Source organism: Phyllopteryx taeniolatus, chromosome 10 (assembly GCF_024500385.1).
Source record: "Phyllopteryx taeniolatus isolate TA_2022b chromosome 10, UOR_Ptae_1.2, whole genome shotgun sequence".
NCBI lineage: Eukaryota > Metazoa > Chordata > Actinopteri > Syngnathiformes > Syngnathidae > Phyllopteryx > Phyllopteryx taeniolatus.
In genome coordinates, this window is record NC_084511.1 from 25,938,440 (window position 1) to 25,965,147 (window position 26,708).

The 26,708-nt window shown below is 37.7% G+C and overlaps 1 protein-coding gene across 12 annotated transcripts in view; it reads right to left on the reverse strand.

Annotated features, from left to right (window-relative positions):
* Nucleotides 1-26,708, reverse strand: part of prom1a (prominin 1a) — a 53,514-nt gene that overhangs the window by 6,799 nt on the left and 20,007 nt on the right. For 4 of the 12 annotated variants that reach the window (XM_061787841.1, XM_061787837.1, XM_061787839.1 and 1 more), the window contains 21 exons: nucleotides 20,633-20,753; nucleotides 18,531-18,594; nucleotides 17,553-17,642; nucleotides 16,065-16,088; nucleotides 13,750-13,979; nucleotides 12,913-12,987; nucleotides 12,726-12,789; nucleotides 11,621-11,780; nucleotides 11,282-11,434; nucleotides 10,257-10,380; nucleotides 10,080-10,183; nucleotides 9,447-9,531; nucleotides 8,521-8,667; nucleotides 8,039-8,110; nucleotides 7,180-7,272; nucleotides 4,539-4,592; nucleotides 4,076-4,156; nucleotides 3,931-3,999; nucleotides 3,735-3,824; nucleotides 3,262-3,377; nucleotides 2,238-2,306 (listed from right to left, as the gene is read on the reverse strand). In XM_061787841.1, coding sequence (XP_061643825.1) covers nucleotides 2,238-2,306; nucleotides 3,262-3,377; nucleotides 3,735-3,824; nucleotides 3,931-3,999; nucleotides 4,076-4,156; nucleotides 4,539-4,592; nucleotides 7,180-7,272; nucleotides 8,039-8,110; nucleotides 8,521-8,667; nucleotides 9,447-9,531; nucleotides 10,080-10,183; nucleotides 10,257-10,380; nucleotides 11,282-11,434; nucleotides 11,621-11,780; nucleotides 12,726-12,789; nucleotides 12,913-12,987; nucleotides 13,750-13,979; nucleotides 16,065-16,088; nucleotides 17,553-17,642; nucleotides 18,531-18,594; nucleotides 20,633-20,753 — 2,085 coding nt within the window. The other 8 variants (XM_061787849.1, XM_061787844.1, XM_061787845.1 and 5 more) reach the window with 5 other exon arrangements.

The following is a 26,708-nucleotide window of genomic DNA, read 5'->3' on the forward strand; positions in this document are numbered from 1 at the left end:
CACAGGAACAACGACGTTAGCAGACGTACATGGAGACAGAGGAGGAAGAAGGAAAACAAAAACTCCTTTTGGGATTCAAATAACAAGCTCGGTAGGTTAGAGAGCAAAACATGACAATGAAAGTGTCGCGCAAACAAGTACTGGCAATGACAAAGAAAATCAACAAATATTTGAATTTGATATTGTATCCTAGATATTATATCCTATATACTTTTGCACTAATATTCATATTTATACCTCAATTGCTCAAAAGTGACTGTAAAATATGTGGCTATATTATTTGATTATTTTAACATCTTTAATTTCTCATGTGCAATAGAAATCTTACGCATATCAACATTTGTTTCATGCAATGTACATATCGGTTGTATCACTCTCAATATTATAATTCCCATTTTGCACTAATTGCACATCACCAAACCCTTTAATTGCAACATGATGTATCGTAATTACTGGTACTAGCTACTGTAGTTCTTTCAATTTAGCTCGTAAATTGGTTGGTGATTAGCACAACACGTGCAATTTTTTTTCATGGTTTAAAAAACAGATGTTTCTTGGAATACACAGAATGTTGCTTTAAAGAGCTCTTTATTTCCTTCAGTTTTTCTTTTCATACTCATTTTTCTCCACAAAAGCTGGTTGATTTGATGGCCAGTTGTGTTAATTAAGACAGCATAATTACTTTTTTTTTGTTCCATGTTTTGCTCTCTGCCTGAAGTTATGGGCTAATATTCAAACGGTAAGTACAAAAAAAAAAAAAAAAAAAAAAAAGAACCATGCAGTTATTATTTTTTTTTTTTTTTTTCTTGTGGGATTAGCGAGAAAATAAAAGGAAGCACAATTCAAAGCGTTTTGCCATGCTTGCCTCTCCGGGAACAAAAGGATGAGGTGCACATTCATTGGACTTTGGCTGACTCTAAACGAGAGGAAAAAGTGATTTGCTGGCACGGTTGATATGTGGCATGCAAAATGTTAGTGATGGCGTTCTGTAGCCAAAAAGCAGAACATTCAGCAGCCACCAAATTCAAGGACGGATTCACAATGGTTCCTTTTGAGCACTTTTTATGGTACCGGTATGCTTCTGTTTTCTTAGCATTAGGACTTAGTCGGGGCCTAACAGTTACATGTATTCAAATTCAGATTTTTCGTTACGGAACATTCGGTACGGTACAGAGGATTACAGAGTTTTCATGCATGATGCAGTAAACAAAAACAGTGTCGTTCAGCTTCTGGCTAACAGATGTCACGCCTCGCGATATGCTAGGTGAAGGAAAATGTTGTTTGTTTGTTTTTTAGCCCAGATAAATGCAGGTTCTGGATAAAGCCTTTGAATCTGCACTTCTATCCTTAAACTGCATATGTTGGTACCGAATGTGTAGCATAAACTCTGTGCAGAATTTGAGACAACAAAATTAACCTCTGCTAAAGGGTTAGCATTCACGATAAGCATTAGCGTGCTAGTAATTACCATTTTTGCAAAAAAAACAAAAAAAAACCAAAAAAAACACCCGCTAACTACCATTTAGCTCACTCATACATCATGTTTTATGAACATTACACATTTAATAGTGTCTTAAAAACCACTTAGAGACGCTCCTCTGTCACTTTTGGCGATGCTTTTCCACTGGCCCAACAGTGCGCCTTTCTGCAACAATTTTCCGTGCGGTAAACAGTGGCCAAATAGTTCCGGGCGGCGCAAATATGCTTTATTAACACTTTTTATCCCCTTAAATTTTAGCATCGACCAAATTTTGCGGTCGACTTGGCCAAGTTAGACTTTTCCTCCCCCCCCACTGTCCTACTTCGAACCTCTAAAAAGTTCAAATTAAGCCAGGTAAATGCAAGCGTTGGATAACGCTATACGGTCGACCACATAGTCAGTTGAATCCCTCAAAAATAAAATGAACTCATGCAGATAAATGCGGGCTGTGCTGGATAAAGCTATGCGGTCGTCCGCAGAAATCAACCGACAAAGTACACAATCGACTTAGTCTGTTGCTTTTCAAACCCTCAAAAGTCAAAATCAAGCCAGATAAATGTAAGCGCAAGATAAGATATGAGGTTGGCTGCCTAGTCAAAAAAAACAAACAAAAGAAAAGTCCAAGATAACCGAGATAAATGCAAGCTACGCTGGATAAAGCTTCCGTTTGAATGTCTGTGTGTGTGTGTATGTGTGCATGCACCCACCACCATTTACCCCCTTTGCATGCACCTTTACTACCAAAGGCCGTAGTTACCTGGTCACGGGGGGGTTTAGGATGCCTTGTGGGTGCTCGCTATGATAACCATTATTACCACTTTCCATACTGAAAACAAAACATTGCATACAAACAAAACCATGAAAAGATGTGAGATGAAACGTGGCATGCTTCTGTTTGTTTTCAATGGGGGGCACCATTTTCTTTTTTATTATTTACAGCAATACATAGTCAAGCATTTGTAAGGTAGCGATTGCGAAAGCCCTTCATTGAAAGCTAAGGGACACTTTTCACCCCCAAAACCAGCACCAAGAATTAGTAGTAGTAGTAGTAAACAATTCAATGGTAAAAGCAGAAATGGGCCTTTCATGGCAAACAAAAAAGAAAAGAAAATACAGTAACAATGTTATATGGAATGCTCCAGGAAGTAGTCTGACCCTTCTCCCAGGTTACAAAAGGAACATGCCTTCCAAGCCAGAGTCTTTGTAAAGTGCAGAGTGCGAAGAAGAAGAAGAAGGAGAGGAAGAGGAGATGCAAAAAGCAAAAAGAGATGATGAAGGATGAGCTGGATGATGGAAATAGTAGAAATGGTTATCACAAAGTAAAATGCCAAGTCCCAGAAACGGAGGAACTATGAGGAAGGAGAAAGTCAAAGTGGGAAGAAAGAGTTAGGATTGAAAAATAAAAGAAGCTTTAATATAACATCTTATTCAAATTTCGTTCTCAAACTAATGCAGGAAAGCAGAGTTGAAACCGTTCTGTTGTTTTGCGCATCAAATTGACATGTTTTAAAGTTGAAGACTTTGACTTGCAGAGTCATTTTAGGTAAAACTGCAACACATTTATTGAATTTCTGGATGTTCCAATATTACAAATACGTTAGCTAATGAAAAACAACAATTATCATTATTATTATTTTTGTGGCATACCAAAGAAACAACAACAACAGGACGGTTAAAGACAACATATCTGTCAAAGAGTGACCATTTCAGGCACATACATAAAGTTTTTTTTTTTTTTTTTTTTGTGAGGCAGCGTGTCAAAGGAAAGCAAAAGCACTCACTCGTCGTAAACGTCCTCCGTGTCCATCCTGCGGTAGAACTTGGCCAGCCGGACGGCGAGCACGATGCTCGGGATGAGGAAGAGCGTGCTGCAGCCGAGACCCATCCAGAACACGTTCTGCACCAAAAACAGCCGTTATTCATTACTAGCGGAACAACAACAACAAAAATCATAATATTGATTGTAATTTAAAAAAGTTATTTTTTTATTTTATTTTTTTAAAACAAAGCAGCCATTTGGCATCACTTTGGTAGGGCTGAGGGGGTCAGAAAGCCTTGGGAGTTCTAGTGGTAAATTACAAATTTGCGAATATATATATATATATATATATATTTTTATTTTTTTATTTTTTTGCATACCTTGAAAAAAAAATGTATGCACTTTTTTTTTGCACCCACTATAAATGTAATTTCTCATTTGAAAACTCATGGCAGAAATTTGACAGATGGATGAATGGTTGGATGAATTGGATACCATGGAGTCCACTAGGAAACTGCAGGTGATTATTTCCACCGTGTCCAGCACGTTGCTGATAGGCTTGCACGGTGCCACGTCCATGGCCAGCTGCAGCAAAGCAACACATAAACACACCAGCCCATTGTATGTTAATATACTTAATATTATTGTTATTACATTATTATTCATGTGTTATTATAATGTTAAGACTTACAGAGGTCTTGACCCACTCAATGTATTGATGGAAGTAGCTCACAATATTTGATGTGTATTTTGCACTTTCCTGAAGGAGAAAACAATGAAAATTAAAAATGACAATATTAAATATTATACGTCAGTAATGGGAATAGTGTTGTTACCCGGTCAATAAGTTGTGTTGCATTATGGGAAATGAGATACTGGGCTGCGTTGATTGCATCCAGCACGGCTAAGACTTTGTTCTGTGGAGAAGAGACATATTTGTGTGTTTGGCTTTTTCGTATTGCAACACTTAATTCTGTTAGGTTTGTGTTTGTTGTTTGGTTTTCTTTTGGTAGGTTTCTATTTCCTGGTTTTGGTTTGGTCTTGTTGGCATGATGGGACCCTCAGCCGGAACCTGTATTGACCAGCTTTGTGTGAACAAAGGACTTTGATTGGGATTTTCGGTGACTGGATTTTGTAGATTTGACAAGGAGCACCGAGTGAAGATGTAGACCGCTACATTAGCTTATAGCTAGCTCTCGCCTGTTGAGTCGACTGAAGCTGGTATCAAGCAACTTTTAGTCAGCAAAGGACTCAAATTTGGGTGTTTTGTGACTAGGTCCACTATATGTGTTGACTTACTGGCAGGTCTGAGGCGGTTCTTTCCAGGAATCTCATACTCTGGTTCAGGGCGCTCTTCAAGGGAGAACAAATTAAAAATGGACAATCAAAGAAGCAACAAGGATAAACATCAAAGCATGGCGTACGCTTGGATCATGACGAGTCAGCAGAAACAATACTCACTCAAAACTCACACACACACGCTAAAGTGGCTACGTTTGTCATATCGCACATGCAGAAGGATTGAACTCCAAAATGAAAAGATCCTTAAAGTTGAACATCCATCCATTTTCAGTGCCGCTTATCCTCATTAGCGATGCGATTAGCATCAAGTATAAGTTAAATACATACTACCAATTTTTATTAACTGTATGAATAATTTTGGTAATGGGTGCCTTTTTTGCCTTGAGCACCAGCCTGCAAAAATGTCTGTGCACGTGCCTGACAAAGTGCCATATACAAAATAAAATGGATGGATTTGAAAGGAATCTTTCCACAAATAAATGGATGAAGTATTTTCAGACTAACTGGTGCACAGGCCGCTATTTGAGGAAATCGGGTGCTTTTCACACATACAGTAAATAAAATATGTGACCCTCACTCTTAAATAGAAAGAGAGCAAAATGTCAAACTGTTCATTGTAAGCGGACGCTTGTTGGCATTTTGGCCACAAAGTCCTTTCATACAACAACCTTAAGGCAGTCTTTCCCAACCTTTAGTGACAAGAAAATTTGAGTTGCAAGCACAAGTGCTCGCTTTAAGATGTTTCTTGCCGTTCCTAGTTGAAGTTTAGCGGAAAACTAAACATAAAGCAAACAGAATAAACATGCTGGGTATTTAACTAAACCACATTAACTTTGCCTTACGAAAGTCCGCTAGCTTAGTGCTAACACATAATGCAAAACCAAATAGATGGGCTAATTCATACCAGCATTGATGTTGCTTTTTAAGAAGTTGGAATGAATTAATGCTATTTCTCTTCATTTTAATGTACAAAGATGATGATTATTTTTTTTAATACGAGTTTTTTTTAGGTACAGTACTTGTACCACCACGAGTTACAGCTCCGGCAGTCACGGAACAAATTGAACTCATAAATAGCATAGGCCGATGAACAAAGATACAAGAATTTCCAGACGCATTAAGTGAAATGGGTGTGGATGGGAATTACTGCTTTGAAGGATCTACACACACGCACACACGCACGCACGCACACACGCACACACACACACACACACACACACAAACACATTGCACACTGTGACTGTATCCTCCAAAATGTGATACACGTTTTCGGGTGTGCCGTCTGGAAAACACACACCACTCCAGTAACCTGTTTACACCAAGCAGCGCAGTTTAGCATAAACTGTATTACCGCAGCAATATTCAAGAAATATGCAAAGAATTGGAGTGACATTGGGTGCAAGGGTGGCACTATGGCTTCGCGAGAACTTCGTGTAAATCTGGATACAGCTGCCACCATTTGGAATGCTACGTTCATCCTTTTGTGTAGCACACATTTTCTCGTGTTGTTTATTTGGATTTATGCTGCAGTTTGTCCAAGATTTTGCATTTGACTTCACAATCATTCTGCCAAAATGGCTCCTTGTTACTGCCTCATTCTTGCAGAGCGCACACTGCCGATTGCAGAAACTGGGATACATAATTTCCCCGCATATTTGCTAGGCTAAGCTACCGTATAGATGGATAAACAAAGAGAAGAAAAAGGCGATTTTCAAGTTTTGTTTGAGGGATTATATTCTTTTGCTGCTTGAGTCACAATGGACGCATTAGCTCCCCCCTAGGAACAAAAATGGTGCGTTCCTGCCATCAGTAGTCATCTTTTGTGTACCACACGTCAGGATATGTTGTTAACTTCAGTTGTGTTGTATTTCCAAGATTTTATGTGTGGCTTTGCAATAATTCTGCCAAATGCTCCAGAATGGCTCCTCACTACTGCTTCATTGTTGTAGAGCGTTCGCTGATTGAAGAAACCGTGCTACACATTTTCATGTGTAATTTGTGTTATCCTTGAGTTGGATTTGTTTTGTCGTGTTTTAATGGCAAGATTTTGCGATTTACAGCCTTGTTCTTGTCAGAGCGCACTCTGTCGATTGCAGAACCTGAGCTACACATTTTACAAATGTGTTATTCTTGCGCTGGAATTGTTTCTGTCGCGTTTTTTATGGCAAGATTTTGTGATCTACTGCCTCGTTCTTGTCAGAGCGCACTCTGTCGATTGCAGAAAACGGCTGCCAGCCCCAAAATAAACATTTTCTTCACTAATTCCGTTTCCAGTATCATTACTGTTGTTTACTGTACTAACTTTCAGTGGCATTCGTTGGCGCCTTACACGCTATCTGCACCACCTGATGGAAACATGGCTTCCACGTTGCACACGGTAACAAAATGACAACCACGAATACACAACATGGACACACTTGTGTGTGTGCGCTTACCCTGGCTCTAACGTATTTCTTGACGTTGAAAGTAGAAAACAAGCATAAAGAAGTGTATTGGAACAGATGGTGTGTCTTCTCAGAAGAATGCTAACAGCTATTTTGGTGCAGAGTGAAATGTGAATCAAAAATAAATAAGGCGGGCGGGGCGCGGAGTGCAAACGGAGGCGGAAAGGGTCTTGTGGTGTTCGTCTGAGCGTTACCATGGCCTGCTGCATGGGGACCACCTGCTGGCTGTGGATCTGTCGCACGGTGCCCGCGTGACCTTTCAGAGACCTTTGCAAAGGAGCCCGAGGCTGGATCACACAACAAAACGCAGTTACAAAAGTTACACTTAGTAAGATAGTATTCATTTGCTACTAGAAACTGTTAGAGATGGTTAAGTAACTGAAATTAGACCCTCAATTATATTCAATAGCCCTTTTGAGGAAAAAAAAAAAATCATGTTACATGTTGCTTAAGAGCTAGCTAGGGTTGCCAAGACTTTGGAGGATCTCAACAGATTCGCCACGAATGTCGCCGAAAACATCAAACTACTGTCTTAAATGAGGTCATTGATGGGGAATATCTTGCTTCTCCGAACATGTCGTCATTAATGCTCCCTGGTTCATGTTCCTCCATGTTGCCACGGTCCCTGTTTTTCTGCCACCAAGAGCTCAATCAATTCAGATCTCAGCTGCGCTTGACTTTTATCTTTCTGGATTTACGCCGTGTCGTTTTCGGCTGAGGTTGAAATAGGCAGCAAGCCTATTTTGACAAAGTAAGGAGTAGAACATAACACATATCCGTTTTCAAATGTAGGGAGCAAAAGTACAAAATTCAGCAGAAAAATAAATTGTCAAGTCAAGTTCCAGATAAAATCAGAATCAATCAGAGAAATCTATTTTAGTACAGAAACAAAGAACGGTACTTATATTTTGTTACTCCCAATGATTATGTCCGGTATACTACCAGTGATGGTTATTTTTTTGCAAACACGTTGCCGCTAGAGATGATCCGGTGGAGGCGTATTAAACATGAATACTTGAAATAAACAGACAAATGAAGCGTATTGTTAAATACCATCAGGTCTGTCTGGGCTTCCAGCTCTTTGGCAAACGAAAGCAAGTCCGCCACTGTGATTCCTTTGTTGACCTGCAGGAGAGAAATCATATTTTGATGCTTCATTCACGTCAAATTAACTTTGAGATTCATCCGAGGAACATTCCCAGCTTTTTTTTGTCCGTATGAAAAGCTACGAATCTCATCGGCCTCATTCACGCAGAAACCCTGTCAAATTGCAGCATCGCAGCCGCCTTTTCCTTTCGCACAGAACCCATTGAAGACATATTGACGCCACTGTTTACTTTAATGTTCAGACAGCGACCATTGCTTTCAACACAACAGGGCAGGAGAAGAATAGTGTCAGGTTTTAATTATGACACTCATCCAGCTATTGGGGGGAAAAAAGTAGTATCTTTTTTTCACAGAAATCCCGCAAAACAGAAGACCGAGGTATTAGTAGAGGTATTAAAGAGCATGGCCTTTTGAGTGAAATGGATCACCTCTTCCAGGTAGTCCGCGTAGTTCGTTTCCGAGAGTCCTGCCTCGGAGAAATCCAGAAGATTCTGCTTGCCCTCCGCTTCCAGCAAGATGACGTCTCTCAGGTCGATTTTCACGCTGCTCAGCAGCGCCACCACGTCCTTGGTGAACTGTCAACAGTGAGAACAAGCCAATTACAAAAAAAAGTATTGTTTATATACTCCACCGCACGCTATTATCGCAAAGCCCAATGGGAAATGCACTTCAGCGGTGTGTGAAAGCTTATTTGACGAAGTCATCCTCCACGAAATGTGCCCGAACACAGCACAATTCTGGTTCCGGAATGCTCAGGAATTTAAATGAAGGCCATTTACTGCTCAACTCGTCCGAGTATGGCAGGTAATGCAAAGTTTAAGTTTTGCACGAGACGCAGCCGCGTTGTGCCTCGGCGATATTTCCCGAGATGAACGGGCATGTAGCAACCACGAAGTGGGCAGGTACTTGAATATTAAATGGGAAAACTAGATCACACAGTCAGCGATTACAAATTTTGTCGTTTGGAAGCGTTTTTGCGCTGTTTAAAAGCTTTTTTCATTCAATCGACAAAGCACGTAGATGTCAAACTTAAACCAGGTCACAGACTCATTTTGACCTATGTTATACATAAAACAGTAGAAAAGAATGGATTCTGATGGCATTTTACTTTATTCATTTATTAAATTTCTTAAATTTATTTGAGTTCTATTTGTTTATATTTAGTAGAATGTCAGCTGAATTTTCAAAATGAGTAAAAAATATACAATTAAATTCAAATATTTTTCCTTAGTTCCCTTGAAAGCACTAAGTTATTATTATTATTATTAAATTAAATTAAAGTGATCCCACCCATACAACTGTATATGCACAGTCATAGAGCAGGCTGGCGCATGCTCATGTTGCGTTCACTGACCACTGTGACGTTGAGGAAAGACGAGACGTTGAACACTTTGTCCAGGCGCAGGGCCGAGTAAATGCCTTTGTTTTCTTTGCAAGTGCTGCAAACACACAAAATGGGCACATGTTAGTCAGAGCATTTGCTGCCACCTAGTGAACATGACAGGATGTGCATGGCACACGTTCTCTCCGGACAGGAAGTTTAGATTTGCGGCTGACGCATGAAGCCTGCACAATGTAAATCTGAGTTGAGGTTTACGATGCTGTGTCGTATACGTGACTTTAAAAGGACACAATGGAGCGCAACATGATTGGGAAAAGGAATCATGTCAGACAACCCTTGCAAAAAATAAGTAAATAAATAAACACCACGCATATCTCTCTGGGGTTACAAAAAAAAATGCTGTGTACACAGGAAAAAGGACTATAAACAGGAAGTGGAATTTTCTGGGAGGTAGCACACATATCCGTCACAGTCTAAAACACGAAATAGTATCAAAAAAGTAGACAGAAAATACATATTGAACTCTTCTGATATGACGACAAACCGCGGGGCCCTTTCAACCAATCAGAAGGCAGGAAAAAGTCAAAAAGAATACGAATCGCAATACAGAATTTTTCTGAATATTTCAAAAATCCACGTTTTCACCTGTACAAGCTCTCTGCAGTCAGCTCCAGCTCGGAGTCGTTGTACAGGTACCCCGGGATGAAGTTCCTCCACTCGGAGTTCACCAGGTACGGCGCGTCCACCACCTGGAGACCAAAACCAAAGCGAGCGACGTTGACCGATCACATTGCCGTGTTGCTTGGTCTCATGATGACTGGCCTTAAAGAGTTCTTTGGTGTGGAAGGGCTCGCAGACCAGCTTCTCCGTGTTCCCCCCCGCCAGGAAGATGGCGGTCAGCAGGCCCATAAGAACCCAGGAGAAGATGAAGCTGAAGCCCACGCCACTGTGGAGGAGGACACACAGCGTTACGTCGTCATCATCATCGTCATAACAATTAGTTGTTTTACTTCTGCTAACACTTGTCGGTCTGGCGATGTGAATAGTTTGACTTATTTCACAGTGGCTAACTTAAACTGGATTTAACTGTAATTTTACATCCAACAAATCTGCTTTATTTCAAAAGTTGGGCTCAATTAAAATAACATGGCTTCTTATTTTAGTGTCCAATTAAACTTTTTTGTCAGAGGTGGTTTTAGAAGTGGGGAACCATTTTTAAAACATAGCCTCTTATATTATGCTCAACGAAGCAACTTTTTTGTTCGAAGTGATGTCATAAATGGGGATCCACTTTTTAAACTATTTGTGACTTTTATGTGCATTGAAACAGCATTTTGCTAGGTGTGCTGTCAGAAGTAGATATCCACTTTTTTTTGTGTTAAATTTTACACCCAATGGAACTACATTTTTCTTTGTCAAACGTGAGGCTCCACTTTAAAAAATAGGGTTCATTATTTTACGTTCAAACAAGCAACATTTTTTTGGGTGTTAAAAGTAGTCTCAGAACTGGGGATCCACTTTTTAAAATATCGCTTAATACATTGACCTAGTGAAACATTTTGTTAGACGTGGTATCAAAAGTGAAGATCCACAAAAACGCTTCTGATTTTATACCCAATTAAGCAACTTTTTTAAAGTGGTGGTGTCAGAAGTGGGGATCCACTTGAAAAATATTGCTTACTTTTTGTCCATTAAAACAACATTTTGTTATTTTTCTTGTTAGAAGTAGAGAGCCTCTTTTAGAAAAGAAAAAAATGGTTTCTTAATTTTACACAGTCAAAAGTTTTTGTTTATCTCAAAAGTACTATCAGAAGTGGGGCTCCCTTTGAAAAAGGACAGCTTCTTACGCCATGATCATGGTGCCCCCCGTGTTGGAGATGCACCCTCGCGTGGTGGGCGAGGCGTGCTTGTCGTATCCCAGCGTGCCGCAAAGCAGGCCCAGGTAGTTGAAGGCCAGCACCAGTACCAGCATGCAGCACAAAGCCACGCAGCCCGTCCACCTGACAACGCGCACACAAACACAATATATATATATATAATATATATTACAAATGCTATGCTTTTATTTATTTAATTACTTTTTTTTTAAAATTATCATTGAATTTGACTTCGTTAAACGGATATTGCACCCATGGATGACAGACAGGGAACGCATGTTTGTGCAAGTGTGGAGGAGGTGGGCTCACCTGTAGAAGTCCAGCTTGTCAATTTCAGGGTACTGGTCCTCGATCTTGGCGTGGACGTGGCTGATGAAGATGGTGAAGTTGGACAAGTAGGTGTGCACGGGGAACGCTTTGGATAGGTTGCCCACGTTCCCGCCGATGTCGGCCACCAAGTTCTGCACCCCTGACAGTTTCAATTAGAAACAACTTAGGTTGTTTTATTAGGCAGAAAAATAAGAAGTTTTAATTTAAAAAAGGGCCCAAATTTTGACAAAAAAAAAAAACAAAAAAAAAAAAAAAGCGGCTTTAGTGGATCCCTAATTCTGACACCAGCACAAAAAAGAAGCCATCTCTTTTTAAATGGACCCCTACTGCTGATGCCACTTTTTTTTAATGGACAAAAAACCCCAAAAAGCCTGATTTATAAAAACGGATCCCTACTCCTGACAAAAAACAAAAAAAAACAAACGTTGTTTAGTGGACTTTTCTGACACCATCTCTGACAAAAATGTTGTTTCACTGGAAATAAAAATAAGACGCCAGAGTCATAAAAATTTATGTCTACTTCTGGCAAAAAAGCTGTTTTATTTGATACAAAAATAAACTATATTTAAAAATAAACGAGCTCCACTTCTGACACTACTTCTGACAAAAAAACATTATTTAGTGGACATAAAAATAAGAAGCCACAGTCATGAAAACGGATCCCCACTGGTGACAAAAAAAAAAAAAAAAAAATAAAAAATATATATAAACGTTTTACTTGACATTAAAAAAGGAATCCATATTTAAAAAGTGTTTCCCCACTTCTGAATTTGATATGAAAATAAGCTACATTTAAAAATGGATCACCACGTTTGACAAAAACATAAAATAAGGAGACCTTTTGGAGACATTAAAGAACAGTAAATATTTTCTTCATACGACATAAGAATAAGAAACCAAATTTAAAACATGTTTCCCACTTCTAATAAAATGTTGTTTAAATAGCTTAGATTAAAAAAAATAAACCAATCTCCATTTATGACATCACTTCTGATGAAAAAGGTTTTTACTGAAGATAAAAATAAGAAGTAATATATTTCCCCCCCCCCCCAAAAAAGTACTCCAAAAATTTGCGTTGACTTACTGTCGACAACACCCCGGGTCTGAACCATCACCATGTAAGGCGTGTCGTTCAAGGATGCGTAACCCTAAGAGAGGGAACAGACAAATCAAATACGAAAACACTCGTTCTTGAAACGATTTGTTTGTTTTCCCCAAAGTCAACAACACCAGTCAAATACACAACAATAAATTGAAGACGTTGCCTTCACCTTGTTGACGACGGCGCTGAGGTCCGTTTTCAACACGTCGTTCATCTTTTCCAGCTGAGCGTTCACGTTGGGAAGCTGAAACGTGGAAGAAAAAAAAAAAGACAAGCATGTCTGGTGGGGAATGACAATGTAGTCAATCGAGCATCATATGGATTGTATTTTAACGTCCTTTCAAAACAACAACTTATTTCTTGTTGGCTATTATGTGTTCAAAATATATAAAATATAATGGTGTTAAAGTTGTGTTATTAAGCTTTTACATCAAATCTTTATAAAATGTAATTTTTTTTAATCATATTACAGTAATATATAAATTAAATAAATATAAATTCATTGGTTTATTATATTTTGTAGACACTTTTAAACTACCTAGTGGAGGAGAAAAAAACGTCAACTGTTCGTCACAAATGAGTACAAATTAAAATATGATTTTGTTTTATTTGTAAAATATTTTAATAAATAATAATTCATCATTAATAATAAATATATAAATAGTATACAACTACATTAAAAGATTTGTTAAATATTTTAAAGAACAAAATCATGATTCATTATTATTAAACACAAATTGGTAAAATATTTTGAATAAATAATAATCACTCAAATAATACATGTACTTAGAAAAAGTGCAAATATTTACAAAATAGTTTAAGTATCATTCATAACAACATACAATACATAAAGTTTAAGATGGGGCTACTATTATAGTCCAAGATTGGGACTTAAAATACATGATCTACAGTGATTATACATAAAATAATAATAATAATTAAAAAAAAAATCTAATGTATCCTGGTGCGATCCATAAAATCTGATGAAAGTGGTTATGTCCGGTACCCGCGTGAAGTTGGCGCTGATGTGCAGCTGCTCCAGTGACCGGCGGATTCCCCGGCACAGTTGGGCCGAGGTGGCGTCCGACTCCTCGTCGTGGCACCCGGGGTCGTTGAGCGAGCGCTTGATGTTGGCCCTGAGCAGGCTCAGGTTCAAGTCCAGCTTGCCCGTGGCCTCCTGCAGCACTTGCAGAGACACACTCACATTCTCCAGGGCCTCCTTGGTTTCACGCATGGCTGTGGAACAAGCACACCGTGTTAGCATGCTACCTATTTTGGTTAGCTTGCTTGCGATGTATTTTAGTCTCCTAGCCAGCTTATGTTTTTTAAAGTCATGTTATCCTAAATTTAAATGAGCTAAAAGTATCCACAGGGTGAGAATATTTGGCTAGCTATCCCATCTTCCAAAAATAAAACCTGCTCATATAACTTGCTAGCATGTTTTGATCTTCTAAATGTAATTTTAAAATGTCTAAATATGAATAAAAAACATCTATCGTAGGGTAGTCACATTTTGGCTAGCTAGCTCCACAGCTATCATGCTAGTGCTCTTTGCTAATCTAATATTGCTAGCTAGTTTCAATCTTCTAAATGTCTTTTGTATGTCTTTAATCTCCTTGAAGTATTTTTGTGCATTCAAATTCAATAAATAATACATTTATCCGTCTTTGGGTAACCATATTTTGGCCATCAATATCAATATTTTGGTCATCAATAACTACCTTGCAAGTGAGTTTTAATCTTAAAAATGCCATTTAAAAATGTTTTTAATGTCATCTAGTTATTTTAGTGCTCTACATTTCAATAAAAAAATACACCGATCTATCTAATCGCCGTCATATTTTGGCTGGCTAGCTGTCCAGCATTCGTGCTAAGACTCTACAATCATCGAAATTATTAGCTTGCCAGTTATCTTGCTAGCGGGTTTTAATTTGAAATATCTATCGATCTAATCTAAAATGTACCCTATTTTGGCAAGCTAGCCTTGCAAGCTAATAGCTTTCTTATTCTTGCTCGTGATGTATTTTAATGCTTTTTTTAAAGGTATGTTTACGCTGAGAATGTGAGCATTTCTCTACACGTAAATAAATAATCAATCTGCCAAGCAATAGCTCGCTTTTGTCCAATTAATCCCAAACAGGAAGGCTATGAAAAATAGGATTTTAATAGCTTCTAAATGAGATGCAAATTTTTGTTCTTGTCGTTGTACACGGGGCAATACAAAGTTTAAAAGCACCGGGGGACACAACAAAGAAGCGAAGGATAGGAAAATGACAAAGTCGCCACTTGGCAGACATTTTGCAAAGGGATCGGGGCATGCACGAGTCCTCTTGCATCCTTGAATGCATTTAAGATGCAGGGGAAAGTGGAAAAAAAAACTGGGAAGTGACTGTGACACACAGGTTCGATGATCACAAAAGTGATTTAAAACTGCACCAAGCAGGAGGTCTTTAATAAATGTTTCAGTAGTCCAACTCCTATTTGGTCAATTTTGAACATCCTGAAAACAACAGAAATGTCACTGAACATCCAAGATAATGTCCTTTGTTCACAAAAAGCTGCTCAACAGGCTCAGAGTCCTAACAAGCAGGAATTTAAGCTAGCAAGAAGCTAACGTAGGGGGTCTACATCTTTACTCAGTTAAATAGCACAAACAGATGGAGTCAAATGTTCAGCAATCAAACCAGTCCTTTTGTTTACAAAATGCTGGTCAGGTAGAGTCCAATCAAGCACACAAGAATGGGATATAGAGCGAAGCTAACGTAGCAGTCTACATAGTTACTCAGTGCACCTTCATGTCAAACAGCACAAACCAATGAAAAACCAGTCACAGAAGATCTGACTCAGTCTTTTGTTCACAAAAAGCTAGTCAATGCCTGTCTCAGCTAAGATTCCTATCAAGGCAACAGGAATGGGAGCTAGTTCGAAGCTAACATAGCACTTTATGTCTTCACGCAGTGCACCACCTTGTCAACCAAAACAGACAGATGAAATACTTTGTTCACAAAAAGCAGCGGCAGAGTGGCTAACACAAACAGCAGTCACAGTCGATGAAAATCAAAGTTACAGTATTTGTTCATAAAAATCTGGTGGATACCGGTTCCAGCTGTCCTATCAAGCCATGTCAGCAGTGTACATCTTCACAAATCAAAGTCCTTTGTTCACAAAAAGTTGTACAATTGCAAGTCAACAGCTATTTGACCTAATTTTATGAGTGTACAGTGCAGTTTTAATGTTCAATTAGGAGTTCACGAAAGGGGCAAAAGGGATTACCACACAGGGGAAAAACCAGACTTGAGGTCATGGTCCAGTTTCTGTTACCTTTGATGGCTCTGTCGATTTTCACTTCACAAAAAAAATAAAAATAATAAAAATAAAAAAATACACAAAAAGAAAGAAAAACAAAAAACAAGAGGCTAAACTATGATGTCATCAAAATGGTATCACAGTATCAGCAACTGCTTTTGTCTACAGTCAGTATTTGTTACTTGTAAAATATCATTCCAACCACCTTCCGTAGTTCATTATTTTACTTGACTTTTATTAATTTATTTGATTATTCTTATTATTATGTTCTTTATTTTACTTGGTTTCCATTCATTTTTCCTTTACTTGATTTATTTTGCTTGATTTTTAAAAATTGTTTACTTAATTCATATTTTTCTTACTTGATTTCTTTCTGTTTTTTAATATTTATTGATTATTTTACTTGATTATAGGCCATTATTATAATGGATTTTCCATTATCTTAGTCGATTTTTCCATTATTTTAGTTGTTTTTTTTAATTGATTATTTTATAAGATTTTTTTTCATTATTATATCTGAAAGTTTTTCTTGTTAAACATCTTTATCAATTATTTTGTTTATTTTTATTTAATTGATTGTTTCACTTTATTTTTTTCATTATGTAACTTATTTAATATTCTCATTATATAACTTAATATTTTCCTTAGTGTTTTAATTTGTTAAACTGTTTTACCTGTTTACCCCCTTTATTTGACTTGATTTATTATGATATTTTTCTTATTTGTAAATGATTTTTACATGACTAATTTTCATTATTTTATTGGATTTTTCTATCATTATAACTAGTTTATCATCGTTATTTTAGCAACATTATTTTAATTGTTTTTATTGATTATTTTATTTGCTTTGCAGTTCATATTTTGATTATTTTTCATAATTTGATGTTTTTTCATTATTTTAATTAGTTATTTTTTCATCTTGATCTTTGAATGATTTTCTTTCTGAAAAAACCTCCATATTTCTTATTTTCCTTAGTTTTTCTATTATTTTAATTGAGATTTTTCATTATTAAACTTGATTTGTTTTGGTTAGATTTGATTCTTCTCAATTATTTTACTTGATTTTTTTTAATGATACATTTCATATATATATTTTTTTATTATTTACAACACCATTTTACTTGATCCCCCCCATCATTTTAGTTGATGCTGTCATAATGTTACTATGTTTTTAATTCATTATTTTAACAGATTCATATACATTAATGGATGATGATCCATTATTTTACTTGTTCATTATTTTACTTGATTCTGATTCTTTTTAAATATTTTATTCGATTTTGATGAATTAAGGTATTTGATTGTCTTTCATTATTTTACTTGATTTCTTTTCATTATGTTTTTTTTTCATTTAAATTATCGATATCAGCATCGCAGACAGTGGCGTGTATTTCCTTATTTCCCTTCACCATCCATTCTCAAAACAAATATGACTTTTTTTTTGTTTTGTTTTCATCCTGGTGTTATCCCTTCTAGGATATGAAACCCAAAGCTCATACGCACCTCCTGTTGTTTTCAGCACGGCATCCAAGGCCGGGTCCACCTCCTTATCTAACGCATCGCGTATCCTTCCGCCTAATAGCGGACCTATGTCTGGATGACAATAAGAGATAAACAAATATTAAAAGATAACACACAGTTCATTGTGTCACTTATGAGGGCCATTTGTAGAAATACATCACACAAGGTCATCATCAGATTTAAACTTTTGGCAACACTGTAGAATCAGAAAACACAGAAAAACAGTAGTAAAAAAGACAATTGGCCTCCTCGTTCACTAACAGTACGTACACACACATTCGTTTGTTTGACGTACAAATCTGTGATTCATCAATATGTTCGAACTTTAATTTGTGCGTACTCTGCGAACAATTTTAGTTTAATTTAATTCATTAAATTACACTTCTGGGGCATTATTCTAAGGCACTGATAATTATTTAATTAAACTATTAAAGTCCAACAAAAAACTTTAAAAAAAAAAAAAAAAATTAAATTGTAATTTTTTTTCGTGAGTGTCACACAATGGGTTTTAATGGAATGGAGCCCTCATTTATAGTACTTAATAATTAGTTAAATTTCAATAATTGAATTGTTTTTTTTTTAATTGTGAAATGATTTCATTAGAATTAATCTGTTCATTTTCATGAATTAATTACATTTTTGGGATATTATTCTGGGGAATTATTTAATGTATTTAATTATTTAAAATAAATACTAAAGCACAAAAAACTAAACAAAAAACTGAAAACTATTTGAATTCTCAAATACTGTACAGTATTTCATTGAGTGTCCGACAAAGGGTTTTAATGGAACGGAACCATCATTAATAGTCAATGCTAACACACAATCATATATATACACTATATAATAATATTGTTATTTGCTGAGGCAATTAAAGCTGACACAATTTGTAATCATGAAATTGGATGTGGTGATGAAACTCGCCAGTAGGGGGAAGTGGTAGGCAAGGAACAAACTTACTCTCCAGGTCGTAGAGGACTTGGTCCTTGGCGGTGGCATACTGGGAGGTGAGGTAATCGATTTGCTGCAAACAGGAAGCACATACAAACTGTACAATTTATGGGTTCTTTTATATATACAGGTAATCTATATATATATATATAAAAAAAAATAATAAATAGTGGAATACAAATGCCGCATTGGTTTTATACAGCTAAATGCCTCCCATGCTGAAGTCTTATTTTCAAAAAATGATTGATGATTTAAAATTTTAGGCATTCATAATGGGCAACGACATCATAGTCATTAAGGAATTCCTGTTCGGTCAAGCAGAATGGAAAATCTGTATCCCTTTCATGCCGGAACAGTTTTACTGCGTCACAGTGGAGTTTTTAAGTTTCCGCTGTGGTATTATAATTGAGGTTTATTGAGAATCAGACTTGATCAGTCGAACAGAACAAAGTTTCTAGAAGGGAGAGAGAAACAAAGACAAAAGACAAAGCACTAATTGTAAACAGGATGAGAGAAGTAAATCATTACATTATCTACAACAATGAAACGTTAAATATGAGTGTTGCATGTGAGGGAAGGACAGGACAAGATAGAACAGGACAAGGACAGGGGAAGAAGCACGCAGGACCAGGGTCGGGAACCCGACTGTACAACTCAAGTGTGGTGGCATTAACTGTGTGAATTCTAAAAGTCTACAGGACGAGAGTAGAAGTGAGGGGATACACAAGCGATTTACATATTCATGAGTTATTTGTAGCAGTAAGTGCGTGACCCCACACACCCAGTGAAAGAGTCCGAGGGGTGTGAGCCTGCGGATACATGCAAGTGAATTGATACCGTTTTACATGCACAAAGACTGACAGAAGTGTCCTGTAATTGCTGTGGCCGCACCGCCGCGGCTGAGGACCCCACCCAATCAATCGAGGGGCGGGATCAGGCCCAGGGGTCCACCCGGTCCGCCGGCCCCACCGAGGCGCCAATAACGGTAAAGACATAAACAGCTTCATAAAAATGGTGTGAGTTGCACAATTTACACATGCTGCCCTACAAACTCTGCGGCTACAAGTGCATAAATGATCCTGACTGCTTAAACCCTTTTAAGATCTTTATACAATCGTAATGACGGTGAAGACGCAATAGTTGTGACACTTGCACAAATTCCTAAATATTCATTCATATTTCAGAAATAACACTGCTGTCTCCTGTTGTGTGAATGCAAAATGGCTGCCTCTTCCTGGCACTTCAACTCACAGATCCCGCTGGTGTATTGCAACAACATGACAAGTGACTCGTGACAAAGAAGGACTGTTTTGAAAAGACCCCCAAAAAGACGCTGAGATGCTGTCTGTGTTAGTTTTCTTGGAAAAGACATATTAGGCGATAGTATTGTAATGTACGAGTAATTAGCATCTTCAGAAAACATGTTGCAAATCACGAACTTTCATTTCGGACACCTAACAGTCAAGACAGTTTGCCATTAAAAGTTTGAAAAATATTACTTTAGAATATTTTTTTCTGACAAAAACGATGATGATCTTTTGATGGATAACAACTGCCAATAATTCAAATACTCATATAAATTAAAGATATGAAAATGAAACACGTAAATGAAGTAAATGAAAATCAGCGATGCCGAACTGATTTTCATTGGTCCTGTGACAGTGAAAATCAAGTTCTAGTCTATGATAAAATGAATTGATTTTGTCTTTACCATTATTGATCAAATTATATGAAAATGACCCGTTCCAAAACTCACTAAATCTCGTATCCTGGGAAGTAAAAAAATAATTCTGTCCCCGACACCCATACACCGATCGACACGAAATTGGGCGAGCATGTCTTTTGTGACAGGATGCACGAAAAAATCCCAAGGGCCCCATGAACAAAACTGAACAAGTCGGCATTTTGGGACAAATTCCAGGACTAATCGAATCGAAAGAAAGTATCCTAGACAGTAGCCAGATGGGCAATGCTAAATTGCCAAGCGTTTTATTATAATTTTTTTTTTTTACGCCATCTAATGTGGGCGGAGATTGGAATTTAACTTTGAGGATCATTTTGAGGATTTGCTATGAAAAAAAATGAAAAAAAGTCCAGACTTGCCATCCTACCATGGGCGTGTCGTTAGCGAAGGCGTGCAGGTCCCTCATGTTGCTGTTGACCAGACGTCGGATGTTCTTGACCTGAGCGCTCAGGTTCTGGTTGGCGGCGTACGCGCACAACAGGCCGATCCTGCCAAAGCGAAGGATTTTCTGTTAGTTTGGGGGACAAACTTTGTTTTGTTTCAAAAAAGCAGGTGGGAGCACGCCAAATTGATGAGGACCCTGTTAAAATGTTAAAATAGAAACCGAATAAAAAAAATGACTAACATTAACCAAATACAGTAGTATAAAGTACAAAATAAAATAATTTATTAAAATATGAAATAAAATACGATACAAAAAAAGGTGTTCAAATAAAAATGGACTTCAATAAAATAAAGAAAATAAGAACACATTGCATTATTATTATTATTATTATTATTTTAGCATCAGATTTGTCAAATGTTGAGTCGGCCTTTTTAATCGAACTATTTCCCCTGGACGAAAGAGCAAGAAGAATACATGCATATTTATGACGAAGTTTTATTCTGAAGCTTTGTCAACATATTCAAATGAAGCTTGCATAAAATAGCGCCGATTGAAGCCAGTCCCTTCGCCCTCATCAGGCAGACCTGAGCGGTTCGTCTCAGGCTTAATTAGCACGAGCAACATCAAGGCGAGGGCAGCCCATAATATAAAACCGCTTCCATGACTCACCCTCAATCCCGGCGGAATTGTCAGCGCAGCAGCTCACAGCTAAAACTACATATACACAGTATTTAGATATACAGCGCATGTGTGTGTGGATGCTCATTTTAGAATGCACAAGTTGTATAAGAGCAACTTTGAGCAGTGACAATCTTCATGAATGATGCAAAACGGATTGTATTTTCGCAAAGTGAGACACGGGTCTTTCTTCTGCGCCTCAGTGTCGTCGCCAATGTGTGAACGAGGCGCATTTCATCTTTTCCAGCCCTGAGATGAGGACCCTGCAGAACCCCCCCCCCCCACCCCCACCAAACACAACCCTTTTGTGTTCAGAATCCCGTTAATCTCACCTCTATAATCCCGTAGATGTCACCCACATTCAGTCAAGGTGAGTTACTGAACCCAAACAAACGTCTTTGTACCTCAGATTAAATCATTGGCGTCGGTGCATAATAGAGAAAAGAGCAGATTCTGCCTGTTTGTTTGCCGACCTGTCTGTCTATCCATCTACAATGGCAATAAAAAGTCTACACACCCTTGTCCAAATGCAAGGTTTTTGTGATATATCAATTTAGAGCGCCTCATTGTGGGACGTGGGGGGGCGCCCACGCCATGGAGAGAAGAAGAGCAAGGTATAATTAAAAAAAGAAAAAAAAAAAAAGTCCAACGTGGCAGCCAGCATGTGGACTGGTGTGGCCACTTTAGAGCGCTTCATTGTTGTGGCATGGAAAAGCCTCGCAACGATATATTTTCATGGCTTAAACATATAGTTACGTGAAGGCGTAAGAAAGATGCTAGATGAAGTAGCATCTATTTTTCCAGATCGTAGAAGAGGGATTTGATCGACTGCTGGCAGTTGAGTGGGGCGTGGTTTTAGCACATTGAGCAGAAACGCCTGCATTGTCTGAGAGTGGAGACAAAAACTTGATTTTTCAGGATTTTGAAGTCTCATTTACATTTGGCCAGGTTGTTAAGGTCCACCGCACACTGCGTGACAAGGTCTTGCCCTACTGGACAGGACCATTACATTTAAAAAAAATAAAAATAAAAGGACAGTTGGTGACTCACACCCGCACATTCTGAGATTTGATATATGGACACCCTGCTATGTTAAACGCTGACAGAATACTGTACTTATTTACTCATATTTACTAAACCATAAAAACACAGTAATAGTTAAGGATGAAGTGGGTTGCTACAGAGATAGGACATTGTTGAGATTAAAGAGAATAGTGCGGATATATTCAAAGGCTCAGCTAGTTCTCATTCCCTTGAACGTACCCAGTCCGTAACGCTTCCAAATATTTTGGCCACAAGCTTCGCTATTTCATCCACAGATAGATATGAAATTAGAAATACTGTATAGTTAAGTATTGTTGTAAAACTAAATATGTATATTTCATATAACGTATTTGTATGCTTTGGCGGTGGCCGACTGTGCCTTATTCGCTTAAAACCCGGAAATCTATTTTTAGCCTGTGTAAAACCTTATATCCATTTTGATTGGCTGTAATTTGCGACATTGAAATATACAACTGCGATTCAAATTATGAATTGCCGCAAAAACCAGTGGCCGACTAATCGGTCATTTGCGGAACCGCACACACTGCGCGAGAGTTCAGTCGGGTTCATTATTTTATTTTCACTTTACATGGAATTTAACGTATTTCAGATTTTAATTCATACATTGCACCAAATTTTCACCCGCTGTAAATTTTCATCTGAAAATGGCCCAAAAGTGGATTTTGTACGCAGAATTATTTTTTATCCTATTATATAATATATTTCAATAGCTTTCACATGGTAATTTTCTTGACATAATTAAAAAAATATGGATATTCAAACAAATTGTTCTGGAAGTGAATTTCTATAGGTTGGCAGCTCTGCAGTCATCGCCATAAATACAATTTTACTAATTACTGGCATTGTAATTTCTTTCGGTGTTTTGGCCTAGAATTTAATTTCGGTGCATCACGAAAATGAATGGTCAAACTAGTACATTTCACAAATTAATTCATATTTAAATGATTACTTGATGGCCGTTAAAAAAGTCATGAAAAAAATTTATAGGTCACAAAGTAAAATAAATTCAACAAAATGATCATTAAATAAAAAGGTAGGCTTTACACGATCAGGATTTTTGGGTCCGATCACAGAGTTTCAGCGAGTTTAAAAAAAACGGTAAACGATCACCGATTTGATCACAAGATGGAGGAATGTGTCTATTTAAATGACCTGTTCATTTACTGTATATACTTGTGTACTTAATTGCTCAAAGAAATATATTTACAATAAATAATGTATCTTTGTTCTCTATTTATGCCAGTGAGGCATAGTGACAGACAGAACAAACATTAAAACATTAAAAACATGACAGAAATAATGGGTGCTAATTACTTGATTTTTAATTAAATGACTTCACCCACACCGAAACTTTAGAGCATTATTCAACAGAACGGCGGCATGTTTACGTACAACCGTCCGTGCTAGCAGTAACTTGCTAGGCTACGCAACGATCACAGAGTTTCAGCGAGTTTAAAAAAAACGGTAAACGATCACCGATTTGATCACAAGATGGAGGAATGTGTCTATTTAAATGACCTGTTCATTTACTGTATATACTTGTGTACTTAATTGCTCAAAGAAATATATTTACAATAAATAATGTATCTTTGTTCTCTATTTATGCCAGTGAGGCATAGTGACAGACAGAACAAACATTAAAACATTAAAAACATGACAGAAATAATGGGTGCTAATTACTTGATTATTAATTAAATGACTTCACCCACACCGAAACTTTAGAGCATTATTCAACAGAACGGCGGCATGTTTACGTACAACCGTCCGTGCTAGCAGTAACTTGCTAGGCTATGCAACGTTTTTGTTGCCTGCTTGGGAGCCGTATCGTATTAAAAGTACATGAACAAACCTCAAGCAAGATATTTCCAATACTACGTCAAAAGACAAGCGACAACGCTAAAAATAAACTATGTTTTAAATTCAAATATACTGTGCACGCGGCGACGCGGAGTAAATGTCTTTTGCGGAGCCGATCGATGACGTCATTGATCGGCCGATACCGATTACACCGATCAGATCGGCGTAAAATCTAAAAAAAAAAAGGTCACAAAATAAAAATCGGTCATGAAATAAAAAATAAAATCAATTCATAATTATTTAAGAATTTAATAATTAAGAAATACATTTTAATGATTTCTTAAACAGCAATAAAAAGCTATAAAATAAATAAAAACTACAATAATAAATGAGTCATGGAATTAATAAATCGTACATGAAGAAAATGTAAAAATAATATTAAAACAGATGCCTGGATCATGAAATAAATCATTATCTATCACATGCTGCTGTGTGAAGCCATATCCTGTTTTGCTGGCCTCTATGTAAAAGGGACAGGCAATCTTATCTTTTCAGGTTCTTTGTGAGTAGACAACACAACATTGTTGTTGGCAAATTGTCCACTAGAGGGGGCAACATTTACCGGCACAAAGTTTTGGGAAAGCCTTTGTTCCCCCCCCGTTTCAGTACGAGCCAAAGGACACATGAAACTCAGCCTGTTGGAAAAAGTTCACAAAAGCAGAAAAATAAAAAGAAGAAGAAGGAGGGCATCAAATTGGCGCGAATGTAGGCCACTATCGGGGGTTGACACGGTCTGCCGGCGCCATAGCTTGTAGCGACGCTAACAATGGCCTGCATTCACCCACCGGACTCCCCTCCCTGCTCCCACTAGAATGGAAGTGAACCTCCATCATCATCATCATCATCATCTCTGCACAACACAACACAATAACAAGTGCAGCCGCACGGACAGGGCAGACATCTGCCAAGGCTCATAGCTGCGTAGCACAAAGACGAGTTTTCAACAACAAATCCCCCACGAGAGCCGATACAATCACTGTCAACCTGCTCGCATTTCACCTTGAAGGAAATGAATGGAAGGAAAGTTTCATATTGAGAGAAACACAATACAATAGTAATCAGGTGACCCATGACGAACCAGGTTCTACAGCCGAAAATTAGAAGTGAAAAAAGAAAAGAAATAATACATCTAAATGGCCAATAAACACGACTTTTTAGGACTAACATTTAAGAGAGGGGTGTCTGACTCATTTTTGTCACCGGCCACATCGTAGTTCTGACTTCCCTCGGAGGGCCGCTACGACTGTGAACCCAAATAAATGAAAGATTACCCATATATTCTAATTACATTCAGTATACACAACACATTGATGAATAATCAGTTTTAAAATACAAAGCCTATAAAAACACGTTTTTCAACTATTACGTTTCTTTTCAAAGGGGGATTGGTAACAAAAAAATGCTTGCAAATATCTCATTGCTATTACACCAGAACACAATGAGCAATTTTGATTTGCTTTCGCGGGCCACATAAAATGATGTGATGGGCCGGATCTGGCCCCCGGGCCACCAGTTTGAAACCTGTGATTTAAGATGACCAATGAAAAGAAACCATTGTAACTGACCAATAACTGCCGCTACATGTGATGTTGGACTGACCAATCAAGAGTGATTTAACTCAATGGACCCGTATTTTCCTATTGTTGCAAAGTCGCAACAAACCTTTTTGTTGTTGTTTGAAAATAGCCTCTGAAAACATATGTACAGTATATTATATTTTCAAATGCCATTTCAATTGAGTTTGCTGAAGTAGCTAATGGTAGTTAGCATTTTTTGACCTAAAGTGGTAATCGCTAGTGCGCCAATGCTAATCGCGATTGCTAACCATTTAGCATTTAGCTCTCTCGAATACTGCACACCAAATTTATACCATACACTCAGTGCCAACATATGCAGTTTGAGGATCGAAGCCCATCCCTTATAAATGAGGATGAAATGCATGTTAGTTGTAAAAAAAATGGATAGGCAGAAATAGTTTTTTCATAGTGTGGAGGCATGGCGATTTCTTACTCGGCCAATAATCAACTGGAGAATCGATTCTAAAAAGATTCGATAGTGACAGTCCTCGTCCCGACCCATCAGTTGAGAATCACTGACCGAACATTTTATGCATGACATGCACGCATGTAGTTCTGAGGTGAAAAAAAAAAAAAGGTCTACTTATTTTGACCCACGGTACCTTCAAAAAAAGTTGTCTTCTTTAAAAACAAGTGCAGTCGGTTGCTTTGAAGCCGTGAAAAATAGAAAAGTAATCCCCAAAGAAAAGGATTGCTTGAGTTCGAGATGGAAGAGAGCACACAAGTCAAAGCAGCTTTTTTGTTCCTGGCTTCGCTTAATCGCAGACTCAAGAAATAAAAGAGGGATCCATTGACAGTATATTCTATAGTGGAGCTTTTTATAGACACAGAAATCCTCCAAGCCCAAAAAGAGACCAAAGATGGCCGCTTAGCTGTTACTT